The sequence below is a fragment of the Argopecten irradians genome, chromosome 14 (assembly GCF_041381155.1).
Source record: "Argopecten irradians isolate NY chromosome 14, Ai_NY, whole genome shotgun sequence".
NCBI classification, from domain to species: domain Eukaryota; kingdom Metazoa; phylum Mollusca; class Bivalvia; order Pectinida; family Pectinidae; genus Argopecten; species Argopecten irradians.
Window position 1 is genome coordinate 10,262,709 of NC_091147.1, and position 23,816 is coordinate 10,286,524.

General features: G+C 34.7%; 1 protein-coding gene across 2 annotated transcripts in view; it reads left to right on the forward strand.

Annotated features, from left to right (window-relative positions):
• The window catches only part of LOC138306956 (solute carrier family 23 member 1-like), a 38,123-nt gene extending 15,781 nt beyond the window's left edge, over positions 1-22,342 (forward strand). Inside the window, exons 1-14 of one of the 2 annotated variants that reach the window (XM_069247553.1) lie at positions 2,758-3,155; positions 3,276-3,389; positions 5,002-5,159; positions 9,462-9,577; positions 9,927-9,973; positions 10,220-10,401; positions 12,560-12,677; positions 14,523-14,679; positions 15,399-15,548; positions 16,686-16,789; positions 19,273-19,402; positions 20,161-20,304; positions 21,318-21,413; positions 21,812-22,342. In XM_069247553.1, coding sequence (XP_069103654.1) covers positions 3,087-3,155; positions 3,276-3,389; positions 5,002-5,159; positions 9,462-9,577; positions 9,927-9,973; positions 10,220-10,401; positions 12,560-12,677; positions 14,523-14,679; positions 15,399-15,548; positions 16,686-16,789; positions 19,273-19,402; positions 20,161-20,304; positions 21,318-21,413; positions 21,812-22,059 — 1,833 coding nt within the window. In that variant the 5' untranslated portion in view covers positions 2,758-3,086 and the 3' untranslated portion in view covers positions 22,060-22,342. Of the gene's footprint in view, positions 1-2,757; positions 3,156-3,275; positions 3,390-5,001; positions 5,160-9,461; positions 9,578-9,926; positions 9,974-10,219; positions 10,402-12,559; positions 12,678-14,522; positions 14,680-15,398; positions 15,549-16,685; positions 16,790-19,272; positions 19,403-20,160; positions 20,305-21,317; positions 21,414-21,811 lie in introns of those variants that run through there. The other variant, XM_069247552.1, reaches the window with a different exon arrangement.
• The last annotated feature ends 1,474 nt before the right edge of the window (positions 22,343-23,816 follow it).

Consider the following 23,816-nt stretch of genomic DNA (forward strand, 5'->3'; position numbering starts at 1 on the left):
ACAAATAAACACATTTTTTGATATGATTGAAACATGCTGAATACGATTAAATCATAATAATGACGTTACGTCTTCTCATTTTTGTGAAATGACGGGAAAACAATGACATTTTCAGCTTTTTCCCTACAAAACCGATAACTGTCATTATTTTTTTTCTGGATTTTTTGTCACTTCTCATTGGTCAAAAACACGCCACGTGATCACCGATAAAAACTTTATTGCACGAATTTTCCGGAAGTAGTTTATAGAAAAAGTATATTGCACGGTTATTTTTAGATAACGTTATCGTCTACGTTACCAAAACGCTTAAAGTGTTTCTGGCGCTTTGAAGCAAACGCTTCGATGACCTGAGTTTGAAGCGTAACCCAAAAAATGTGACAGACGACGTTGATTGTTTCGGTTTCTAAAGATGATGATGACTTCCAACTGATGACTACAGTTTAATCTCTTAGATTTTCGACATAAACACGGTATGAGAGTAGGGAATAATCGAATAACATTCATTAAGCATCTAGAGCCATTGAAAAGTGAATACGTTTGATGTTTATTTTTTATAATTCCACTTAGGCTAGTTACAACATTACTGGTAGGCCTAGGCTAATCCTACTGTATGTATACGATTTTTTATTTTACGAAATGGAGTACTCAGCATAAGAGAATGTATCTTATGTCAATCTGAATCTGTTTATATATGTTTGACGTCGAAGTGGATTATTTCAACGGAGAACAAACTATACATTTTATTGACAGTGTCCTTAAGACATGGAGCTACATGTATAATGGAGTACATGTACATGTACATGTATGCAATTTACAAAGACGCATGCACCGCGGCCATGTAATAAAAGCGTGAAGTGCATCAATTGATACTGTTTTCTTATGTTGTTTTTAAATTATACCTGTTTCAAAATCATAAGATTGTAACCGTCATCACGAAGCAGTGTTTACAATGCGATGCTTATTTTGAATTACATGTAGTTTCACACTCATTTCTAAATGTAAAAAATCCAGAAAAATAATAAAACAATTATAGCATTTTGATTTCGGTCAATACATGGTTATATCGACCACAGAAAAAATATCGACCTTGGACTACGTCCTCGGTCAAGAGAGACCCGCCGCCCATACATACATACGAATGTGTCATTTTGGCCATTTTTTAATAATTTTTTATTGGGGGGGGCCCTCCCTTTTTCCGACCTGATTGATTTGTCCATCAATTTTTTTTACTTGTGATAACAATTATGATATTTATCAATTTTTTAAGGGAAAAGCTGAAAATTTCATTGTTTTCCCGTCATTTCACAAAAATGAGAAGACGTAACGTCATTATTATGATTTAATCGTATTCAGCATGATTCAACCATATTTTAAAAATGTGTTTATTTGCCTCTGTGAGTTGTCTAGTTCTCTATCTATGCGCGTAAATACGAATGTGTCATATTGGCCATTTTTTGATAAATTTTTAAGGGGAGGGGGGGGGGGGGTTCCCTCTCTTTTCCCGACCTGATTGATGTGATCTATCTTTTTATAGGACACATATCTTTACACAAGGGTTAGTGCAATTCGAAATGACTGTTACAAGGTGATTTGTCCATCATTTTTTTTAATTGTGATAAAAATTATGACATTTATCGATTTTTTAGGGAAAAAAGCTGACAATTTCATTGTTTTCCCGTCATTTCACAAAAATGAGAAGACATAACGTCATTATTATGATTTAATCGTATTCAGCATGTTTCCATCATATCAAAAAATGTGTTTATTTGCCTCTGAATGTTGCCTGGTACTCTGTCTATGCGCATATATGCGAATGTGTCATTTTGGCCATTTTTGATACCTGAAATCCATGATGGCCGCCATATGACCCTCATGGGACATTAGTTGTCAATGGCAACAAGCATAAAATGAAACTAGACATCATACCGGTCCTAAAAAAACATGTTTCGAAAAACTGCCAGAGGGTTCATGGGAACCCATTTCTCCTCCCCCACTATCATATTACACGTTAAAAATCAATATTTTGATATAATTGCTTATTAACTTTGCGAATACCAACTTTACAAAAGTCTGTAAATATCGAAAGTTTAAAACACAGGCAGGCGGGTGAAAATTATGTAGAACATTTTAAATACTTTTTTTTTGTGCCAAAAATACAACATTTCACAGACCATACAACTTTAACTGTTTTTATTTGCCACCTCTAAACGTCGAGAAGTTATGTTTGTCTTGGTGTGATCTGCTTTAAGTTTTATTTTGTTAGTGCAAGCATGATATTTAAAATAATATATTTGGGTAAACAAACTTTTATGTAGTGTTTTTCCCATTTATGTATAAATGCTTTTTCCTGAAAAAAGTGTGAGTGACAACTTTTGTGACTATACACCAGGCCAATTATAACCGTTGCTTTTATAAACAAAAACCACTGTACAATTCTATGTTGTGCATGTCGATGTCGATAGAAAGACATTCGCACCAATAACAAAGTTTATTGTTTCCAATTTAAATGCGGTTAAATCTGTCAAAATAAGGCTGACCGCATTGCAGTGTAAGTTTTATGTAGGATGTTCCGGTATCAAATTCAGCCAAACGCATTTTAAACAAGTATAAGTGGTTTTTTATGTAAAAGTCAGAATGAACGTGATGTGTTTCAGTATTTAGTCAACATAAACACACGTAAACAAACATGTATGTCATCAAAAGGTCACGGAAAAGTTTATTAAAGTCACTTTAAACGTTCTGATTAGAAACCAAAAAGGCTAAACTTAGTTTGAATAGCTACATTCCGTATTATACCATCGTAATCATAAGTATTTGATTTAGGTACTGTACGTAAGACCTAGGGTGGGATACGGATCCCCGCACATTCCCTGGCCGTGACCTAGTTGCTCCACATATAAGTTAGGGGATGAAAAAGCATTTTGTACATCAGCGGATAACAAGCCTCTGTAGCAGCTGGGTTCCACATTATACTGCAGACAGAATAGACGCATTGAAAATAATTACCAGGATCTTTTGAACTTTTATCTCAAAACTTTCATTAGGAAAATTGTATTTGTATAGTGAGGAGATATTTAACTAAAACAATGGTGGTGTGTAAGGAGTCACTGGAAGGGGAAGTCCTGCTGAAAGGGTTAGAAATGCCGAAACTGAAGGTAAATCCAGCAGTATTAATTCGCAGATCAGATTAATAATTTTACACGGTTGGATATTGTTTCTCAATATTTATTTGCTACTAGAACGATGATAAAAATGTATATTTTACGTTTCAACAGAAGGAAGAGAAGAGTAGAATGAAGGAAAGTTCTGCACCACAGACACTCGCTGGCTTAGAATATAAGGTAGATGACTGCCCACCATGGCATACAACCATACTACTGGGATTCCAGGTAGGTGTAGCCATGGGCTCTTAAAAGCTTCAAAAACTTCGCTGTTCCTTGGAAACGAATTTAGATTTTCTGACATAGACAGCTGTTTCAAGTGAGCTATTTATACACCCTTACAGCTCTGTTTTAACCGTGTTTATGATTTCTCCACTATATGGCCGGCGCTATGTTTCCGATACGCATACTGTTAGACAGAACCAGGTACTAATTGATGAATGTATAATTAGAAAGATTAAAAAAAAATAATTTTAATTATTTCGATAAAGATTTGATTACTACTTTGAAACACAACGAAGTTGACCTCATTAGGTTTGGGCTATTTTTATCTGGTAAGTCAGAAGATAAGACGTTCGCGATACATTGGTCAAGGACTAAACTGAATAGCTATGCTGTCTGGCATGATGTTTGCCCTTGTGATAAGTCGTAGCTGGGCCATTTTGTAAACATAAATAAAGGTGTTTGAAATATCGTTTTGGTGAATTTGCGCTATGGTATCTTGTCGCGTTGGTGCGCAACAGCACGATAAAAATCAGTTTATATTTAAAAATTACAATGTAATTAAAACTATTTTAACGTTGTACAACCGCTAACAACTTTGGCGCTTTTTAATACGTATACGATCGAATTCAGTCAAGTGTATTGTCTCAAACCTTATGTATGTTCTGCACAAACTGACTACAAGTAATGATGTTGAAACCCATTTTCTTACTTAAAACCTAGAGATGCTCCACCGTTGACGAATGCAATTTTTTCTCTATTAAACATGGATCAGACGAATTGGTATTTTTCTTTACACCATTTTTCTTACCACCATTAAAAAGTTTGTGCTTCCTATTTTCATTCAATATAAGAATATCAAAAAATGATTAATTCCCGCCAAAAATAATAATAATGTCACTATGCCCTATATGGAATTAAGTACTGATTGTGGATGCACCAAAAGCGATATAAATAATTTGATATGTTTGTGTTAATTAGACACAACACGATTATACATTAGTTATTATTCCAATGATGGGTATTGTTTATGTCCTGTCGCCGGCGGAGGTGGAGTATCTTTACATATTGTGAAGGTATCAATCATTGTTTTATTTGTTTGTGTTGTAAGTTATACTTACAGCATGGTCATTTACTGACTTATCAGGTTAAAGAGATAGAATAAAGCTAGAGTGCACAGCGGAAAAAAAACCCACCAGCGGTCACTATTGACAACTGCAGTCCCACGTTATTTTTGAGTATGCTACCCGGCCAGATTTCATGGGCCTAGGATGATACACCAGGACTCTTTAACCACGTAACCACAGTGGTCCTAAACATTTCTATGTGCTGAACACAGATATAAATAGATTATTTGAATATTGATACCTGTATGGCCTTATAGCTTACAAGAATGTAACGATGTATTACACGTATTTGCATATTAGTGACTTGCGGAAAGGTATTGATTGTGCCGTCATGTATTTGCCCGAATTACGCAATGCTGTTCGGAGAAAACGACGTGAGTTGTAACCACAAAATAATGACGTAGCAATCGATACCTACCAACCAGGGCAGATAACCGTGTTATATGTCCAAAGACGCAATAATACTCAATATGTCTTTTTTGTTCTGTAAGCACTACCTGATGTTGCTGAGCTCCAACCTGGCCACTCCTGCTATCTTTGCAACGATCATGTGTGCTTCAGGAAACAAACAAGTCACGTCGACATTGATGGGGAACATGTTATTTGCGTGCGGTATAGGAACAGTACTACAGACCGTATTCGGGAGTAGGTAAGTACACCCAACTTCTGGCGTTCTATTATCTATTAATGCTATACATTGAGTAAGGTGTAGATACATGTCAGTGTGCAAATGAAACTCTTTTTGCAATGCAAAAGTAACTCTTTTGCTCAATTGAAATATATGTATGAATGAATTAGGAGAATGAATGGAGCAATATTGCCTATGACAGTGATCGAGTAAAAGAAGCGAAACCAATCTCCTATAGGAGGGTGCATGATGAAGCGTAATGGACACAGGTTCCCTACGGCGACATCCCTGTAATTAGCTGAATAATAAAGACAAATTGAAACCTTTTAAAATTCGTCATTTCAATATAAGATGCATTACGTTATATCAATCCATGGTTACATTAAGTATAGATATTATTTATTTATGATTAGATGTGTACACATATGTATCTTAGGGACTAATACTTAGCGTACAATTATTATGATGCATACTAATGTTGTGTAGTTATCGCCAATGTACTATCCTACATTATTTTAGGTACAATTATGCAGTATCTGGTGTCACCGTAATTTACAAAATACTCATGAATCGTAAATGTTCTTAGTGACTACTATAAAATGACAGTAAGACATTTTACAATTATTCCCGAACCATTTACATTGGCGTTTGAGTTCTCTTCCACGAAAATACGCGAAAGTCTGTACTTCACGAAAAACAGGTTTTTTATGAATATACATTTTATTACTACAACTTATTTCAATTTGTCCTTCAAAAATACTCCAGCTGTATTACCAATGATTTATACTGATTTGATGAATGATTATGGATGAGAATTAGAACATAAGGTTAAGGTGACAAAACTATATTGAAATATGAAATCCTAAGTGAACCCTCGGACGACCTTTACATTGTAACTTCCTGACGTTTGTCAAACACTTAATTATTATAAGCCAGACATATATTATCATATCCTATTCACATAACGTGATTTCTTCCTGATCGACCAGAGTTACCTCCCGTCCTAAGGGATATCACTCTGGTACACTATAATGTGGCAAGCCATCTATTCGTCTCTTGATTTTTTTAACTTGGAAACAAGTCGTTATATATTGAAACATATTTGACCTCGGTGACCTTGAATGAAAGGGTATTACTCTGAAGAAACACTGTGATACTTGGTTAGTGATAAGGGTTTGTAGCATTCTTTTCACATAAGAGACACGTTTTACAACCGCACAAAGTTCAAATAGATCAACCGTGACATCGTGTAGTGTAAACCGGAACTAACAAGGCAAATGTACCATCCGTTCGTTAGCATTGATACTGACCTTGAAATTTCAAAAAGATATATCACGCAATGCTCTGATTACCACGAATACCTGACCTCGATATTGTGGTTTTATATGTCACAACATCCTGTACCAAAATCGTGTCATGAATGTGGAACATTTCATATACGAAGTAAAATACTTTTGGTTTCGCTTTCTTAGCATTTCATGTTGAATGTTGCGACTCATTGTTTTGAAACGTTACTTAACAAGGGTGACCCCGTGTTGTTCTCAAAGGTTTGATCCAATTGTTGCCTCCTTATCTGTTTTTTTTCCCGAACGTAGAGAAATTTTACGTTTGTCTGTTTTGTATGCCATCCTATCAACTGTCAGAAAAAGCGCCATCGTACGGTCAGTACATGGAATATATTCGTATTGTGTCGGGACATCTTGACCCGTTTGCCCACCACGGCCATTTTGAACACTCCCGAGGTGGGTTATGTCTACACAACCCACTAAACTATTAGATCACGTCATGTCACGTAGGCTGTTCTAGAATGCTATTTAATGTAAGATGATAGTTTCCAGCTACAAAGTCAATGTCATGGTAACATATACATTTAAAAACGGTTATTGGGGCAGTATTTATAAGTATGTCCATATCTTATCAACCGATAAATCTCTGGCTATCCACAGGCTTGACACAATGATATGCACCGCTCTTTAACCTTCTCCGCATGTGTTGAAATATGTATGTGAAAAAGGACAAAACTCTGTTTTGAATGGATAAAATATCATACTATACCAAAAACACTACGATACACTGTACAGGGGCGGGTGCATTACTCATCTAGTCTTTGTGTAGTTTTGTGTAGGTGAATAAACTATGCATATCATGTTTTTTACATACATTTTCATGATGGTACAGACAGCACCTGATAGATAAAATCTCATCAAATCGCCAAAAGACACCCACAGTGCGGGACTTGTTATGGAATATTTTGTTTGCTTTATTAATTATGCTATTGAAAACCAGGATTATGACGTGTCAGGTCAAGGTGGCGGTAGAAAGCCGGAGTACACGAAAAAAACACTGTACCTACCGACCAATGGTCATAATCGAGCACACTGCCTCACATAGGATTCGAACATAGATATATAATTTTTTATATCCAAACCCATTAATATAATAAATATAAAAAAATGAAGAGTTAAAAGCTTCACTATACGTAGCTAGTTCTAAAAAGTTAAAATTGGCGCAGATCTATTGATAACAGATGTAGATGTTTTTAAAGATGCTCAATCGTCGACGAATGGTATTTAGTGTTTTCCTTCAGTTACAAAAGTTACTTACTTTCCTTTACACCATTATCACCATTGGAAAATTAAAGCTTCTAATTTAACTTTAAGATAAAAATATGAAAAAAAATTTATTGCGTTAAAAAAAAAAAAAAAAAAAAAAAAACCAACAACAAAAAACGATGGCACTGTGCCCTTTAAGAATTAAGTACTGATTGTGAATGTTCCAAAACAAAATACATTATTTTATGTATGTGTGTGTATAATTGAACACATATATACACGAGAAAGCATCAGTTTTTGTTCAAATGACAGGTATCGTTCAAATGATGGTATCGTTTATGCTCTGTCGGCGGTGGACCATCTTTAAAATTACCTTAAAAGTAATATGCATAAGACTTTCTTATTAGTATCATTACAGCATTTGCTAAATCTCATTTTGAATTCACCGCCATTGAAGTAACTGTTGTTGCCGAACGGAAATCAGAAAGCCCATGACCCGTCCTCATTATAGTTCGTTATAGTTCGTAAGACTAAACTAATCACGTGGTGTTCTAGTAACGGGGTTAGAATGTCTGCTAGATTATGTTAGTTTAACATAGTATCTGCCTAACCTATTTTCTATTTAATGGATTTTATCGAACGTTTCCGAATCAGTAACGTATACCATAACTTCGATTTAGTCTTATTTCTGCATGGTGTAGAACAGGATGTTATTATCAAATTTCTACGAAATCATTGAAAGGCGGATATGGGTATATTTGGGCCTAAATGAATAAGCTTACTGACAACACCACACCTATCACCACTTCTAACAATTATGAAATAAATGTTAATGTTCGAATTGCGGGTGGCTTATATTTCTCTTGGTCGGTTAAATAATCGTGTGGTGACAATGACTAGGCCACACCGAGAAATGAACCTACGCTGATTACGCGTAGGAGTCTGATACATTTATGGACACACCCATTTTCTTTACCCGTATCACAGCTATACACTAATTGTAAACACCGATGTCGCCATTTTGTAATTGCAAAGGAGTATGAGAAATAAATGTATGCAAAATGCGTTTCTCACAATAATATAGAAAAATATTTTATAGTTTTATTCCTATGGAATTAAAAACAAGTAAACATCCATTAATGTTTTCTATTAGTTTTCGAGGATACTTTAAAAAAAATATTTCAAATGTATAATTGATTGGTCAGAGGATTGTATTTTAAAATCAATCGGCAACGTCAATGTCAACGACAACGTTGTTTAACGTGGACATTATTGGACCGTGTCATCCAAGCATTATCAAAAACTTCATTATTGAAATTAAAGACGCGTCTATGAATTCCTTCTGTTTTGTTTATAACTACATGAACGAAACATATTGTAGATGATGTTTATATTTATATTTCGATAACTCGGTGAAGGATGTAACATCAATCAAATACAATTCAAAATACACAAAACAAAAAAACAAAACAGAAACAAGTAGAATGGTTTGCTTGTTCAAGTAAAAAAAATGCATGGTATATATTTCTCATTTTGGTATTAGAATGCTTAGTGTAGAAAGCTTATTGTTTCTTCTTGCTTATTGGCATGCACTTATTTCATGGATGTTTAAATTCAGTGTTGATCATTTCCTTTGGTGCCACACTATTTTATTGAAGGTGTCCAACGCAATCATTTTGCGTCAGAGAATCAGGAGACCTGTTTAATAGAGATCTTGGACACAAAAATAATAGTTAAATACTGGAATAGATAAATAGAATTTTGTTTACAGATTGCCAATTGTCCAGTGTCCCGCCTTCGCCTACGTTGTGCCAATGTTAGCGATGATCGACATTGAAGAATTTGCATGCCCAGACTTTACCGCAGCGGGTAACTCTACTACCGGCGGTACGGAAGTTTCTTGTCTATGTTTTTATTTCTGATTTTTTTTCACGATGGGATGGCTTCCATTCGCAATCAAGAGTGCGAATTAAGTGAATCATTACCAAGATAGTTTAATTATCAATGTAAACCGAAATAACAATTAGAAATAAAAAATAATTTTATCGTTTTATGCCATATCCATCATAATGTGCCAACAAATATAATCAAAATGACTACTTACACATTTCACAAGATAATAATGTTCTCATATTTTATCTGTCCATATTTAATTTTGCTAATTCAAACTTGAGCTGTTATACCTGATGCCCTTAAGTTTATATGGGATACTCTGAAACTTTTGACATTTAAACAGATACTCAGCTATCTCAAGATGAATATTGGAAGACGCGTCTCAACATGGTAAGGCTATCCTCTGTTTCATATAAACACGGTACGGCGCGTCATTCCCTGACCGAAAAGTGCCTCTATCAATAAAACTTTGAAATGAGTTGTGAAAGTCATTATTACAACGCTATTAGTCGATCATCTTAACTTTTGTAATAATAAGATAAATCCTATATCACATCATTAATTTCATTTCCTTTGCTTCATATCAACCCTTATATTTAGTTTCGTTACTATGACGACGGTTTTCCGCTTTTTCAGCTTGCGGGTTCTGGGATGGTTGCTGCTGTAGTGGAAATCCTCATAGGAGCCAGTGGCCTTATCAACATATTATTACGGTTTATAGGACCGCTTACTGTGGCGCCGACCATCATGATGATAGGACTTGGAGTTACGGAGCTTGGCTTTGAACTCGCTGGCAAACACTGGGGTATTGCTTTAGGGTAAGTATTGTAAACTCTTAATTAAATTTCGTTATCTCGAAGTTGGCGGGATCATGATACAAGTTTTAACCATGAAGGCATTCGACATATTGGTGTTCGAAGGAATATTGGAAAGTGTTAAACACGAGTTTCATAAGTTTGCAAACACATTTTTATTTTATCTTCTTCTTTTTTTAAATTTCATACCACGACGAAATGAAAACCAAATATTGACATCAATGCTTAAAATTAATTTCTCAAACTACTTGATAAAATACATTGGTTTAAACCTACGTATACATTGATTTCCCATGGGATTATTTTTCCAAACCAATAAGCAAGGTAGCTCTTCAATCAGGACTTAATATTTGTACCTGCTTCCCCTATTGCATGATCGTAAAAGGCGATTAAATTTAGGATCTTGTGATGTCACGATAACGTCAAGTTTTCTCGCCATAGCAGTATTAGGAAAAACAAGTCAGTCAGAATATCACATTTAGTATGAAACTAATTATATCAGAATAAAAGGTCTTTTAACATATTAAGTACGGGAGAGTTACTCTGAGTTTTGAGTACGGTAGGATTATTCTGAGTTTTGAGTACGGTAGGGTTATTCTGCGTTTTGAGTACGGTAGGGTTATTCTGCGTTTTGAGTACGGTAGGGTTATTCTGAGTTTTGAGTACGGTAGGGTTGTTCTGAGTTTTGAGTAAGGTAGAATTATTCTGAGTTTTGAGTACGGTAGGGTTATTCTGAGTTTTGAGTACGGTAGGGTTATTCTGCGTTTTGAGTACGGTAGGGTTATTCTGAGTTTTGAGTACGGTAGGGTTGTTCTGAGTTTTGAGTAAGGTAGAATTATTCTGAGTTTTGAGTACGGTAGGGTTATTCTTAGTTTTGAGTACGGTAGGGTTATTCTGAGTTTTGAGTACGGTAGGGTTGTTCTGAGTTTTGAGTAAGGTAGAATTATTCTGAGTTTTGAGTACGGTAGGGTTATTTTGAGTTTCAAGTACGGTAGGGTTATTCTGAGTTTTGAATAAGGTTGGGTTATTTTGAGTTTTGAGTAAGGTAAGGTTATTATGAGTTTTGAGTACCATAGAGTTACTCTGAGTTTTGAGTAAGGTAGGGTTATTTTGAGTTTTGAGTAATGTAGGTTGTTCTGAGTGTTGAGTAAGGTAGGGTTTTTCTAAGCTTTGAGTACGGCAGGGTTATTTTGAGTTTTGAGTAATGCAGGGTTGTTCTGAGTTTTGAGTACGGCAGGGTTATTTTGAGTTTTGTATTATCTCTAATATGCTGCCATATGAATATACCTCCGAAATGACTACCACAAGCCATCCACGTCTGGGTCGTGAGTTCGAATCCCATTGTACCACGTCCTTCAATGACCTTGGCTGTTGATTGGACGCTTAACAAGTCAACAACCTTCAGCCAAGTCTCAGGATGATATTGTTGAATGTGTTTGTGTCCTATTTACTATTCTTTGTTACCATGAACTCATGGCCTGACTCTTTAAACAGTCTTTCATATTAACTTATACAGTGCAACCGAAACCTTTAAAAGCATGTTCGACCGGGTCGTATGTTTGAGATGAAGTACCTATATCTCTTTACGTAGTTAAATGTCATTCACGAATTCACCGAAAAATGTGTCATAGTTGTTTATTTCACAATATTTCATGCATCCGAATTCTTTTCAAAAAGAAATTAAGAACATTATCTGTATGAATTACAGTAGACGTACATGTTTTGCATACCTATGAGGTTTATACATTGAGAGTTTAACTCTTAAGCAACCGAGTGTTGAGAATTTAAGCTCTCAAAGTTTCAATTCCGTTTTTGCAAATTAACCTACTTTTCGGGTTTATATCAGTTGTGACGTCATTATTTTGTGAGCCAATCACTCGTCTTTTTCTCTGAAAAAAAGACGTAACCCTTTGAAACACATGACATCACCTCAAATATCTACCCGCAAAGTCAAATAACTCTGCAATATCCATATATGGAATATGGATTTTGGTGAAAATTTATGATGAATTTATAAGGGTTTCCAAAAATATCAGAAACAAATTCTGAATTGCCCCCTCCCCCACACACACGCACACGGATACAATATATAATGCCCTTGTTTGCTGGTAACTTTGATTAATGTAAGATTTTGTTTATTTTTTTATTTTTTCGTTTACAGGACACTTATACTGATCGTTCTTTTGTCGGAGTGTATACCTAAATTTTCTATAAAAGTGCCATGTAGATGTTCAAGGTGTCCAGATAAAACCGAGATCGTCTTCCACAAAATGTTCTCGGTGAGTAAACCGATAAAACCTATTGTCTAGACAGTCTCTATTATAATGTAATGTTAGACAGTCTCTATTATAATGTAATGTTACGTTTATATAAAACCTATTGTCTAGACAGTCTCTATTATAATGTAATGTTACGTTTATATAAAACCTATTGTCTAGACAGTCTCTATTATAATGTAATGTTACGTTTAATAAACCTATTGTCTAGACAGTCTCTATTAATTAGTATATAAAATGTCTAAGTTATAATGTAATTACCTATATGTCTAGACAGTCTCTATTATATATAATTAGTATAATGTAATGTTACGTTATATAAACCTATTGTCTAGACAGTCTCATAAAGTAATGATTAAACTATTGTTAGACAGTCTCTATATAATGTAATGTAGTTATTAACCATGTCTAGACATCTATTATGTAATTACGTTATATAAAACTTTGTCTAGACAGTCTCTATATATGTAATGTTACGTAAACCTATGTCTAGACAGTCTCTTATAATGATTACGTTTTATAACTATTGTTATGATAGAGTTTATTAAAACCTATTGTCTAGACAGTCTCTATTATAATGTAATGTTACGTTTATATAAAACCTATTGTCTAGACAGTCTCTATATAGTAATGTTACGTTTATATAAAACCTATTGTCTAGACAGTCTCTATTATAATGTAATGTTACGTTTATATAAAACCTATTGTCTAGACAGTCTCTATTATAATGTAATGTTACGTTTATATAAAACCTATTGTCTAGACAGTCTCTATTATAATGTAATGTTACGTTTATATAAAACCTATTGTCTAGACAGTCTCTATTATAATGTAATGTTACGTTTATATAAAACCTATTGTCTAGACAGTCTCTATCATAATGTAATGTTACGTTTATATAAACCTATAGACAGTCTCTATATAATGTAATGTTACGTTTATATAAAACCTATTGTCTAGACAGTCTCTATATAATGTAATGTTACGTTATAAAACCTATTGTCTAGACAGTCTCTATTATAATGTAATGTTACGTTTATATAAAACCTATTGTCTAGACAGTCTCTATTATAATGTAATGTTACGTTTATATAAAACCTATTGTCTAGACAGTCTCTATTATAATGTAATGTTACGTTTATATAAAACCTATTGTCTAGACAGTCTCTATTATAATGTAATGTTACGTTTATATAAAACCTATTGTCTAGACAGTCTCTATTATAATGTAATGTTACGTTTATATAAAACCTATTGTCTAGACAGTCTGTATCATAATGTAATGTTACGTTTAATAAAACCTCTCTTTACAACAATATATTGCCTGTATGTTGCCGAAGAAAATAAAACTAATCGATATATATAAATTAGAATTGGAATCAGAATGTTAGATGTATGTTATATTTATGATTAGACACCTGCTGTTGTTACCTGACTCTCTGTAAGTGTAAATAAAATATCTATTTTCACACGAAGTTGCTTGAAAATCGTTATATAAATAAATTTTACAGCCTCAGGAATTAGTTCCAAGTGTTGATCCCAATACCAAGGGGAAAGAGTTTTAATTGACTTATAAGGCATGAATCAACTGTATACCATACCACCTATAGATCACACATTTTCACTTGATGTTTCTTAAATATAACTTTAAATTACTTTCTGCTGCTTATAAACGCACGCACAAAAAACAAAAGTTTTAATGAAAATAGAAATAAAAATAAACCGGAGGTTCATAGCAAAATATCGTAACTTTTGGAGAGTGAATCAAACAGGTGGTAAGGTAAATCGATACTTATCCTTCTTTGTTTTACATTTTAAGTACCCGCTGTATGTCCTTTTTAATTCCAGGTTATTATATCCGTATGTGTGATGTGGTTCCTGTGTTTCATCCTCACCGTATCCAATGCATTTCCCACAGATGAGAAAGTCTATGGCTATGAGGCCAGGACGGATCTTAGGACAGACTTTATACATGACGCGCCTTGGTTTTCCTTTCCCTATCCAGGTAAATGTGTTTATGTAAAAAAAAATAACGCACCAGTTTCAAGACGTTTGAAGCTCTACTAACCTTAAAGACGCAACCCTTGGACTTTGAAATCGTGTCCCGCGGGAAACGTCTCGCGACTCCATGCATGCATCCACATTTTAACTCTCGTTTTCAGCATGAGATTTGGAATTTTCTCTATAGACAAAATGTGCCATAAGGACTCACTTTAGGTAACTACACAAAGAAAGAACTACACAATTAATGTTCGGGTCAAAATGATATATTGTCTGTGCGTTGTTATGCGCACGACACCGTCAGCCGTGACGTCAGGAAGCTTGGTGCTAAAGATGAAGGCACATATTTCTGCGAAATTTTAATGCATGGCATGTTGCCAAGTTTTCACCTTTGGGAGAATCAGGATCGAAAGACGAAAACTGAACTATTCTAATACTTAAGAATTACTTTCTGACCTGTATATGACGAATGTTATATATATATATCTAGACACAAACCATCCATCAATAGCATGCGTTGAAGAATAGTATTTGATAAAATTCAATGGTCGGACTGCAAGTTACAACAGTTTTAATCCCATTCAGAGGTTAAACAATATCCTAACTATATTTGCATTTTGTACATATAGATCGTCCCTTCTGAGGTTTTGCCTTAAGTTGATAAGATTTCAGTGTTAGTTGATAATGTTGAATATCTAACAGCATCGTGCCTTGTTTTAATAGGAAAATTTGGAGTACCAGTGTTTAACACCGCCATGTTTGTTGGGATGATCGCCGGAGTGTTAACATCTATCATAGAATCAATAGGAGACTACTACACTTGCGCCCGTATCGCAGGAGCGGTGCCCCCTCCACCCTCGGCCGTAAATAGAGGTAAAGAACCTACGTACTTACTGTGGGCTGGCACATTATCTACCCGCAGTTTATTTGTGTGTGATAGTGATGTTACGATCTATATTTTGTTTTTACTCAATGTATACATTTCCAGTTTGTACATGTTTCACTTGTTTATACGCCAGCTAGAAAGCAATGTGAACAGCGGGAAGTACACACGGCCCAACGGCCTTCGAAAATGCCAGTTGTATTCTATTTTCATTTTTTAAGTACCCAAATAGTACCGGATATACCGTTGCCAATGTGATAATGCGAATTAATTGAATCTTTTATGTATAGGTATACTTTGTATCATAGTATCATTATTGACATCTATTGTCTACCGTTGGAACATAGTTTTAAAAAATATCATTTGATAATTTTTGTGAAGATGACAATATTGGAAGCACATACTATAGATATATTTTCTCTCATACCAAAAGATATAATACTGCTGGTCTAGGGCAATACAGTCATGTCGCCTGCGGATGTATCACAATGTTATCCATGCAATAAAGCCTCGTGACGTCACAGCGTCAATAAAATTACTATTTTTGCGGTACAATTTTAACTTTTTTTCAGAAATGAGGCTTAGTTTGGTATAATAGATACAAACAATGGTACTTGAGTTGAAAATTTCACTCAATTTGCATGTACATGTACATTGTATATGGATTCAGTCAATGTTTTCGTCGAACTTATTTCAAAATGATGGGATGGCATAGTTGTAGAATTGCAATAAAACGTCAAAATATGAGGGAAAATATACTATTTCACATGTGGATATGAAAGATAGGGATATTCTACCCTCGGTATCGCAAAACACTGTCAAACCCTCTACATGCTTCAGGTTTTATAGCATTTTGTGACCCCTGGGTAGAATATCCCTATACTTCATTTCTTCATAAGAAAGAGTCTTAAAATATAACCCATGATATATTTTTTTTTTTCGCAATCTACAAACTTAAAATAATTCGCCTTCGTCAATGTGATTGGCAGTGAATTTGCAATGATTTATCGGTGCGAATTGGCTGTTAATGCATTCGTTATTGTCTCCACGTCGTTCTACGGAACGATTCCATGTACTAATCCTGGCGACTACTGCCAGACAATGTACTATTGTTGTAATGCAAACAGGCATCCTACTGGAAGGGGTTGACTGCATTCTCGCCATACTTGTTGGCTCCGGGTTTGGCGTGACGTCATGCAGTCAAAATATCGGCGTTATCAGCCTCACAAAGGTTTGTTTGAACTAGATGGTGGAAGTGGTAGCCTAACTCCTTATACTGTGTACTAACCAGGAAATGCACTAAATAATACAGTTCTGTCATGCTTTATCATGTACTGATCAAACATTTTCTTTTTTCTGATGCCATCCCGATGAAGCGTCCATAGCTTTGGTGCCTTTGAGTAACAGCTTTGACTGTTGACTGATAAAGCAAGAAAGAACTGTTTTGTTACCAAAATAATCAAGAAACATCGTATAAGTGATACAGTCACAAGCCTATCAGTACTATTTCAATACGTGATAATGTGAATTTTTGACTTCATTATCGACGCAAAGTAATTGGGAAAATAAGAGCTATAATTTCAATAAGTATATGGAAATGATCGGGGCTTATATTCGCTAGGCATGTTTCTTATAAACTCAAAAGGATTCTTTCTCCCCTTGCAATAACGTTTTTGAGACTTTTGCTTCCATAACATTAAAATATCATTGGTTTGTGAAATAATTAAATCATTTTGTCAAAATCTTAAACTAATCTGAGCTTCTACATTGTATTAAGATAACGTACGTGGAAAGAATATTTGGGCCCGCGACAATATAAATTAATTCAACAATTTAGCAGGTTGACCGGTCAATAATTTGTACTTTTGCGATGATTTTTAAGTAATTAAATTAATGTAGAAAAGTCGTTAGGACTTAATTTACAGTTACATGGAACGTCAGGTAATGAAAAAAGATAATGCTTTTATATTATTTCATAATGATAATGCTTTCATCTAATATTCCGTATTGGCATATTACAGAGATATATATCCTTGCGGGTAGGTATTGATTGTGACGTCATGTGTTTGCGAGCGTAATGTAATTCTTTTCGGAGAAAACGGCGTGAATTGCGCTCACAAAATAATAACGTAACAATCGATACCTACCCGCAAGGGAGCTAACTCTGTAATATGCAAAGACGGAATAGTAACTGCATCATGCTTTTGGAATCATTATGGGCACACATGTATATTTTATAATCAGAAAAACAAACAATTCTTATATTAATCAATAAAATTGCACTTGTGTTCAAGAGTTTTTATCTTAATTTTCGATATACATTATCTCCCTTTATCTAAATGATTATTTTTAGTTTTGTTTACCTATCAACAAAGTAATATTTTATTTAATTAAGACAAATTGTTATTGTCTTATCAAAACCTTTTAAAGGCATTGAAATTAAGCAAATTAATTAACAGTCTTGTGATAGACGTAATGTATAAGGCGGTTATTATTGCGTAAGGCATTATAAAATACGTAGCAAACATTGTTTGACATATTCACGAGATCGTGTTGTCATTGCAGGTGGTATATATCTCATGTAAAGTGGGTTACCTTGTTGTATCATTTAGTAGCCGTCATATGGTTATTGTGGCTGGCTATATAGCCATTGTATAGCAGGTTCTGTTGGTAGCCGTCATTTGTCCCGATGGCTGGTATATAGCCGATTTACAGAAGGTTCTCCTGTAGATTGCCAGCCGTCGAATGATCAGTGTGGTAGGTTTCCTTGTAGCTTTTTAGCCTTCGTGTGGTACCCGTGGCTGTAATACGGCCGATCTAAAGAAAGTTTACTTATATAACAGCCGTCCTGTGGCACTTGGGACAGATTCTCTTGCATGAACGTTGTGTTGTCCAGATCACTGCTATAAAGCCGAAGTAGATTCTCTTGTGACGTGGCAGCCATTGTGTGGTACATTAAGCAGGTACACATATATAGCCGATGTTTTGAAGATTCACCTATTACGTCACAGCCGCCGTTGGTTCCAGGTATGGTCCTTGTAATATATAGCCGATGGTGAGTGGAGCATTCACCTTATTGCTCACAGCCCGCCGTTGGTCCCAAAGGTAGCTGGTATGGCGTGGTAGCCATCCATGGTCCTTGTAATATATAGCCGATGTGGGGAGCATTCACCTTATTGCTGCACAGCCGCCGTGGGTCCCAGGTAGCTGGTATATAGCTGATGTAAAGGATTTCCTCTTCATTTTAGCAGCCGACGTATGGTAATTGTGGCTGGTATATAGACGATATACATAAAGTTCATTTTTTGCATGGCAGCCGTTGTGTTCCTATGTAAAATTGATTTACTTGTAGTTTGGAAACTATATAGTGCTCCTGCTGCTAGTACCGGATAAATAGCGGATGCTATATATTGTCTGCTCTGTGCATTGCCGATGGATTTATTCTGCACTGTCTAGTTGAAATCAAGAGGTCCACCACCGTGTCATGGTCATTTTGGTTGATTGAATTTTGAGGTTTAATGCATTTATTTCTAGGTTTGGGACCAGTGCGTCTACAATGTGCGTTACAGGTTTATTGTTTGCAGTCCTGGCGTGACATTTTGACATTTACGGTGATGCTTTTTCAAAGTTTATAAAAACTGCTTTTACCTTATACATTAAATATACGTTGGTAAACTAGTACAATGATGACATGTCATACTTACAATTTTGCAGGTCGGCAGTCGTCGCGTGGTCTTTGTGGCTGGTATACTTTTGATGTTCTTTGGATGCTTCAGTAAGATGAGTGCCTTTGTTGTGACAGTTCCGGATCCTATTATTGGTGCTGCATTCATCGTGTTATTTGGTAAAATAATAAATTTTTATGTAACGAGCATTATCAGTGGCTTTATCAGCCCATATCAGTCCGTCGCTATTTCTAACATTGCTACTGATTGGCTGATACAACAGCGTAATGATTTCGTGCAGAAATAGTCCCTCGATTAATTTGAGATTTTGAACAGATAACAGAAGATTGAATTATAAATGTTGATTTGAATACCTATTTTGAAGTTCTGAAGTTTTAACATTAGAGTGCACTTTCATCATAACTACTTTGCTGTTTATTTAGAGTACACTGTATTATATCTCCATCATATAAACATTTATTCAGGTTTATCTATAGATATTCCAAATTATCACTAGTTAAAAATGAAAATGTTTTGTTAGATTCTTAAGTATCTATTGTCATATTTTAACCAAAAAAAACAAGGAGTTTACCTCAATATAAGTGAATGAAAAGGTTGGAAATCGGCAAATTGTCCGATGAAAATAGTTTCTTTTCGAAAACGAGCTGAGTACCAAATTAATAAATGAACCAAGATGGTTTCGGTAGATGTTGTTGATAGGTACAATAACGTTCCGACAACGTACGTGTAACTGAATATGTATATATCTACGAAAAATAAAATACAAAAGTTATTCTAAATCAAAAAGTGAATTAATAGAATATTATAAATATTAAGATAATTATTATTTATTATTGTAATTGATGGATTTTTAACATTTTTGAAAGCTTACTTTTCTGTTATAAAATCATAAAATATTGATGGTGTTTGTGTACAGCCGTGCTGACGGCCGTGGGAGGATCCAATCTACAGTACGTTGACCTGAACTCCCCTCGGAACATGATCGTGATGGGTATGGCCCTGTTTGTCGGGCTGGCCTTACCCCCGTGGCTCACAGCTAATCAGAATCTATTCCAACAACGTAAGTGACTAGTCATAAAACACTATCATAAAATTGATATTGTATGTGGTTTTTTCCACTATGATGATTAAGGTCCACCACTTAGATCCTCAATGGAAATTGTTACCGCATTGTAAACCTTTTATCTGTAAATGTCGATAACGTAGAGTCTGTGGTAGCTTTGATGATTCCTAATTTGCTCAATTTTGTCACGATCACATATTCCGAAATTATTTAAAAAAAAACAATTTTCTCCGTTGTATTATTATATTTCCTGACTTTAATGTTTTAAAACGTTGCCTGTATCAAAATGCTAAACGACGACGTTAAGTATGAATGTATTCGTACACAACATGCATTGCACTACTGCTTTGGCACCGTATCTGATGATTCCGTATTTCAGTTCTTATTGATAGACTGTTATTCATCATCATTGTCTGATAGTGATGACTTGATCAGTCTTCATTAGGCTGTTATTCACCTGTTTCCCAAACAGTTCAGTTTTCAGATTATAACGCATGTTTCTCTCATACAGGTCTAGCACTAGTTTGTCCTCCATCGAAACAACCTCGAGATGAAAAGGCATCAACAAAAATCCTGTTTTCTCGATAAAACTTGAACGCCAATTTCAGAAAACATGCTGATATTTTAATTGTGAAGGACTCATACTCGTGGATTAATGTTAAATACATCCTTTCATGAAAATACGTTTGCACTAAATGTGTCTTGAAACTTACCTAAAATCAGAATTGCGCGATAAATGTAATAATTGCATGGAGGTATGAGGAAAGCAAATTTCATTTTGTATGTGGATAGGAAGAATAATAGAATCCTCGGCAAACCTCGCATTGACCAGCCAAAATCTTTCACGAGGGTTGAGATATCCCTGTCCACCTGACAGGTCCATGTAAGATTCTATTATTTTTTCTATTCACATACAAAATGGCATTTCACACAATATTACTCCTACTCCACATATTCTTATACTATAACCATATGTTGATATTTAGAGTAAACCTTTCCCCTCCTTTCAGTTGATTCTGGATCCCGACAGGTTGTTACAGCGTTGCTAGGAAACAATATCTTTATGGCCTGTTTTACAGCAATTCTCCTGGATAACCTGATGCCAGGTAAGTTGGACACACTCAAACATCCCTATAACTCCATAATGAGATATTTCATCTTTCTAATTAAGCACCATTGTGTATTATTCCAGAGTGGAACAATCTATATACCGGTTTTGATACTGAAAACTAACTAATTTTCGCTTGCGATTGATTTCGTGTATTTCACAAGCAATAAGATACAGGGTAAAAATCATCACCGCCAAATTAGTCATAGATGAATTACATATGTACATATTTATGTAAAAGTAATTACTCTTAACCGCGGAATTCAATTGCAGTCAAAATTCGCTGGACATGAAAACTTGAAATTTGATATAAAAAGCACAACTTGTACTTTGACAAAGTTGTTGTTTACATATGTTATCGTTAGAGGCTTTAAATGATGTTTTATTTATAACCAGGCACTGTAGAGGAACGTGGTCTGGTTGCCTGGCGACAGGTGAATGAGAACGCCGGATCTGATCCAGACGATGATAACAACAATATGATGACCTTGAAAACATATGATCTTCCTTTTGGCATGGAATATTTAAGAAAATGGAAATGGACATATTATCTCCCCTTTTGTCCGACATTCCTCGGAATGGGCAAGTGTTGTTCAAAAGAGGATGATCATCAATTATCTGCTTCAAATGGATATAAAGTATGATAATTCAACGGAAAAGACATCTATGCAACTTAAGTGCACCGTCATCTCAATCGTAACTATGTTCACGGATTATTGGAATGCATGATAGTAATATATTTGTTTATACATTTTTACTAACTTTACATATCTTCAAATCAAGACGTGGTATTCGGAGAATTTATCAATTTTTTTGATAGCCCATTATAGGTTTTAATTAGTTTTGTAGAAGAAGAATAAAGACTCTCAACCCAAGTGTAGTATGTTGGCTGTGTAATGGTAAGCTGAATAAAGGCTTTAAAACATATGTATTTCTTTGTGCTGATGCTATATTGTCACCATGACGAAAATCCACAAGTAGGAAAGCTGGCAAATATTCATAGTAAGAGCTTCACTAGGTTATTTCAAAAGTGATGATGGCTGTTGGAACTTTACAATAAATTGTAGTTAAAACATTTATAATTGTTGGGATTCATACAATTGTTATAATATTAAGGGTATTTTTTGCATATGCAGTTGAAGTGATAATAGTGAGGGGTTTATTGAACCACAGGACCAACATTTGAAGCGATTTAAGTGAAAATTTTGAAATATAAGAAGTTAAAGTTAACATCTCTACAAAGAGTAAGAAATGTCTATTTTCCAAATGGCCGCCAAATTGGTCATTTCTTAAGTTTCGTTTACAATTGTATAAAAATTCTAGAAACAATAGAAATTATTGACAAACGACAACTGGCTACAATGAAGACCATTATTTCTTTTTTAAATAACAAAATATTTTTAAATTATTGCTAGAACGAGACTTCCACGAGACTGAAACCTCATCAGAATAGATCCTTAAGATATTGATTTATGTAGCAATAATGGATAAAGAAAACTGAATATGTATAGAAAAGAGAAAAATCTAGAAGACGATTTTATGCTTTTAAAACTGAGTTAGTTCAAAAACCGACAGGCTAAAATATTTGCGTTGTCGTTATAAAGTTCTAGCGTTCTCCACATACAATATTGTGTATCTTAATTTAATTATTTCATAATATGTTACATATTCAAAAAAATAATATATTCTTCATAACCAAGAATAATACATCTATGGCAAAGTCTATCATTTCTCTTCATCAAAAATAAACTTGCTTCAATGTTTTGTTTATTTTCCTAAATGGATACATGATTATATATATATATGTATATTTAGTATAATGCATACATAAACAGGGCTACATCAAGCACGGGCTACAAATAAGGGTCTCGGTCAGTATATGTAAATACATTACTGGCCTTGATGGTATCCAATGGTGTCCATATCAGTCCATCCGGATGATTAAAAAATCTAATTATAAGTGTTTGTCTGAATACGCGTCACTGATCAAATCTGGCATTTGCGAAAGGAATCGTTATAGCAGATTTCAAGCATAACATTTTGTCTATTTTGCAGCATTGACTGACCACATACTTTCCGACAATTAAAAAATCATGAGACTCCTATGTCGACTCCAGTAAACTCCAGCTTAATTCAGGAATAAATGTCCATCTCGAAGTATATCATTAGCATGCTCATTAAACCCTTGGCACTTGCATGTCTATACAAGTCGGCATTAGTTCATATGACCGGCCGGTTATCTGTATTGACCTGTTCTCGGTTAAATGAAATGCGGTTGTCCCTGTACACAACCCTTTTTGTGTACAATTATCATAAATCCACGTTTAACCACCCGAAGAAATAGCACACCTTCGTGGTATTGCTTATCAGTATGAAGTACCCTAACATTATTCATATCCAA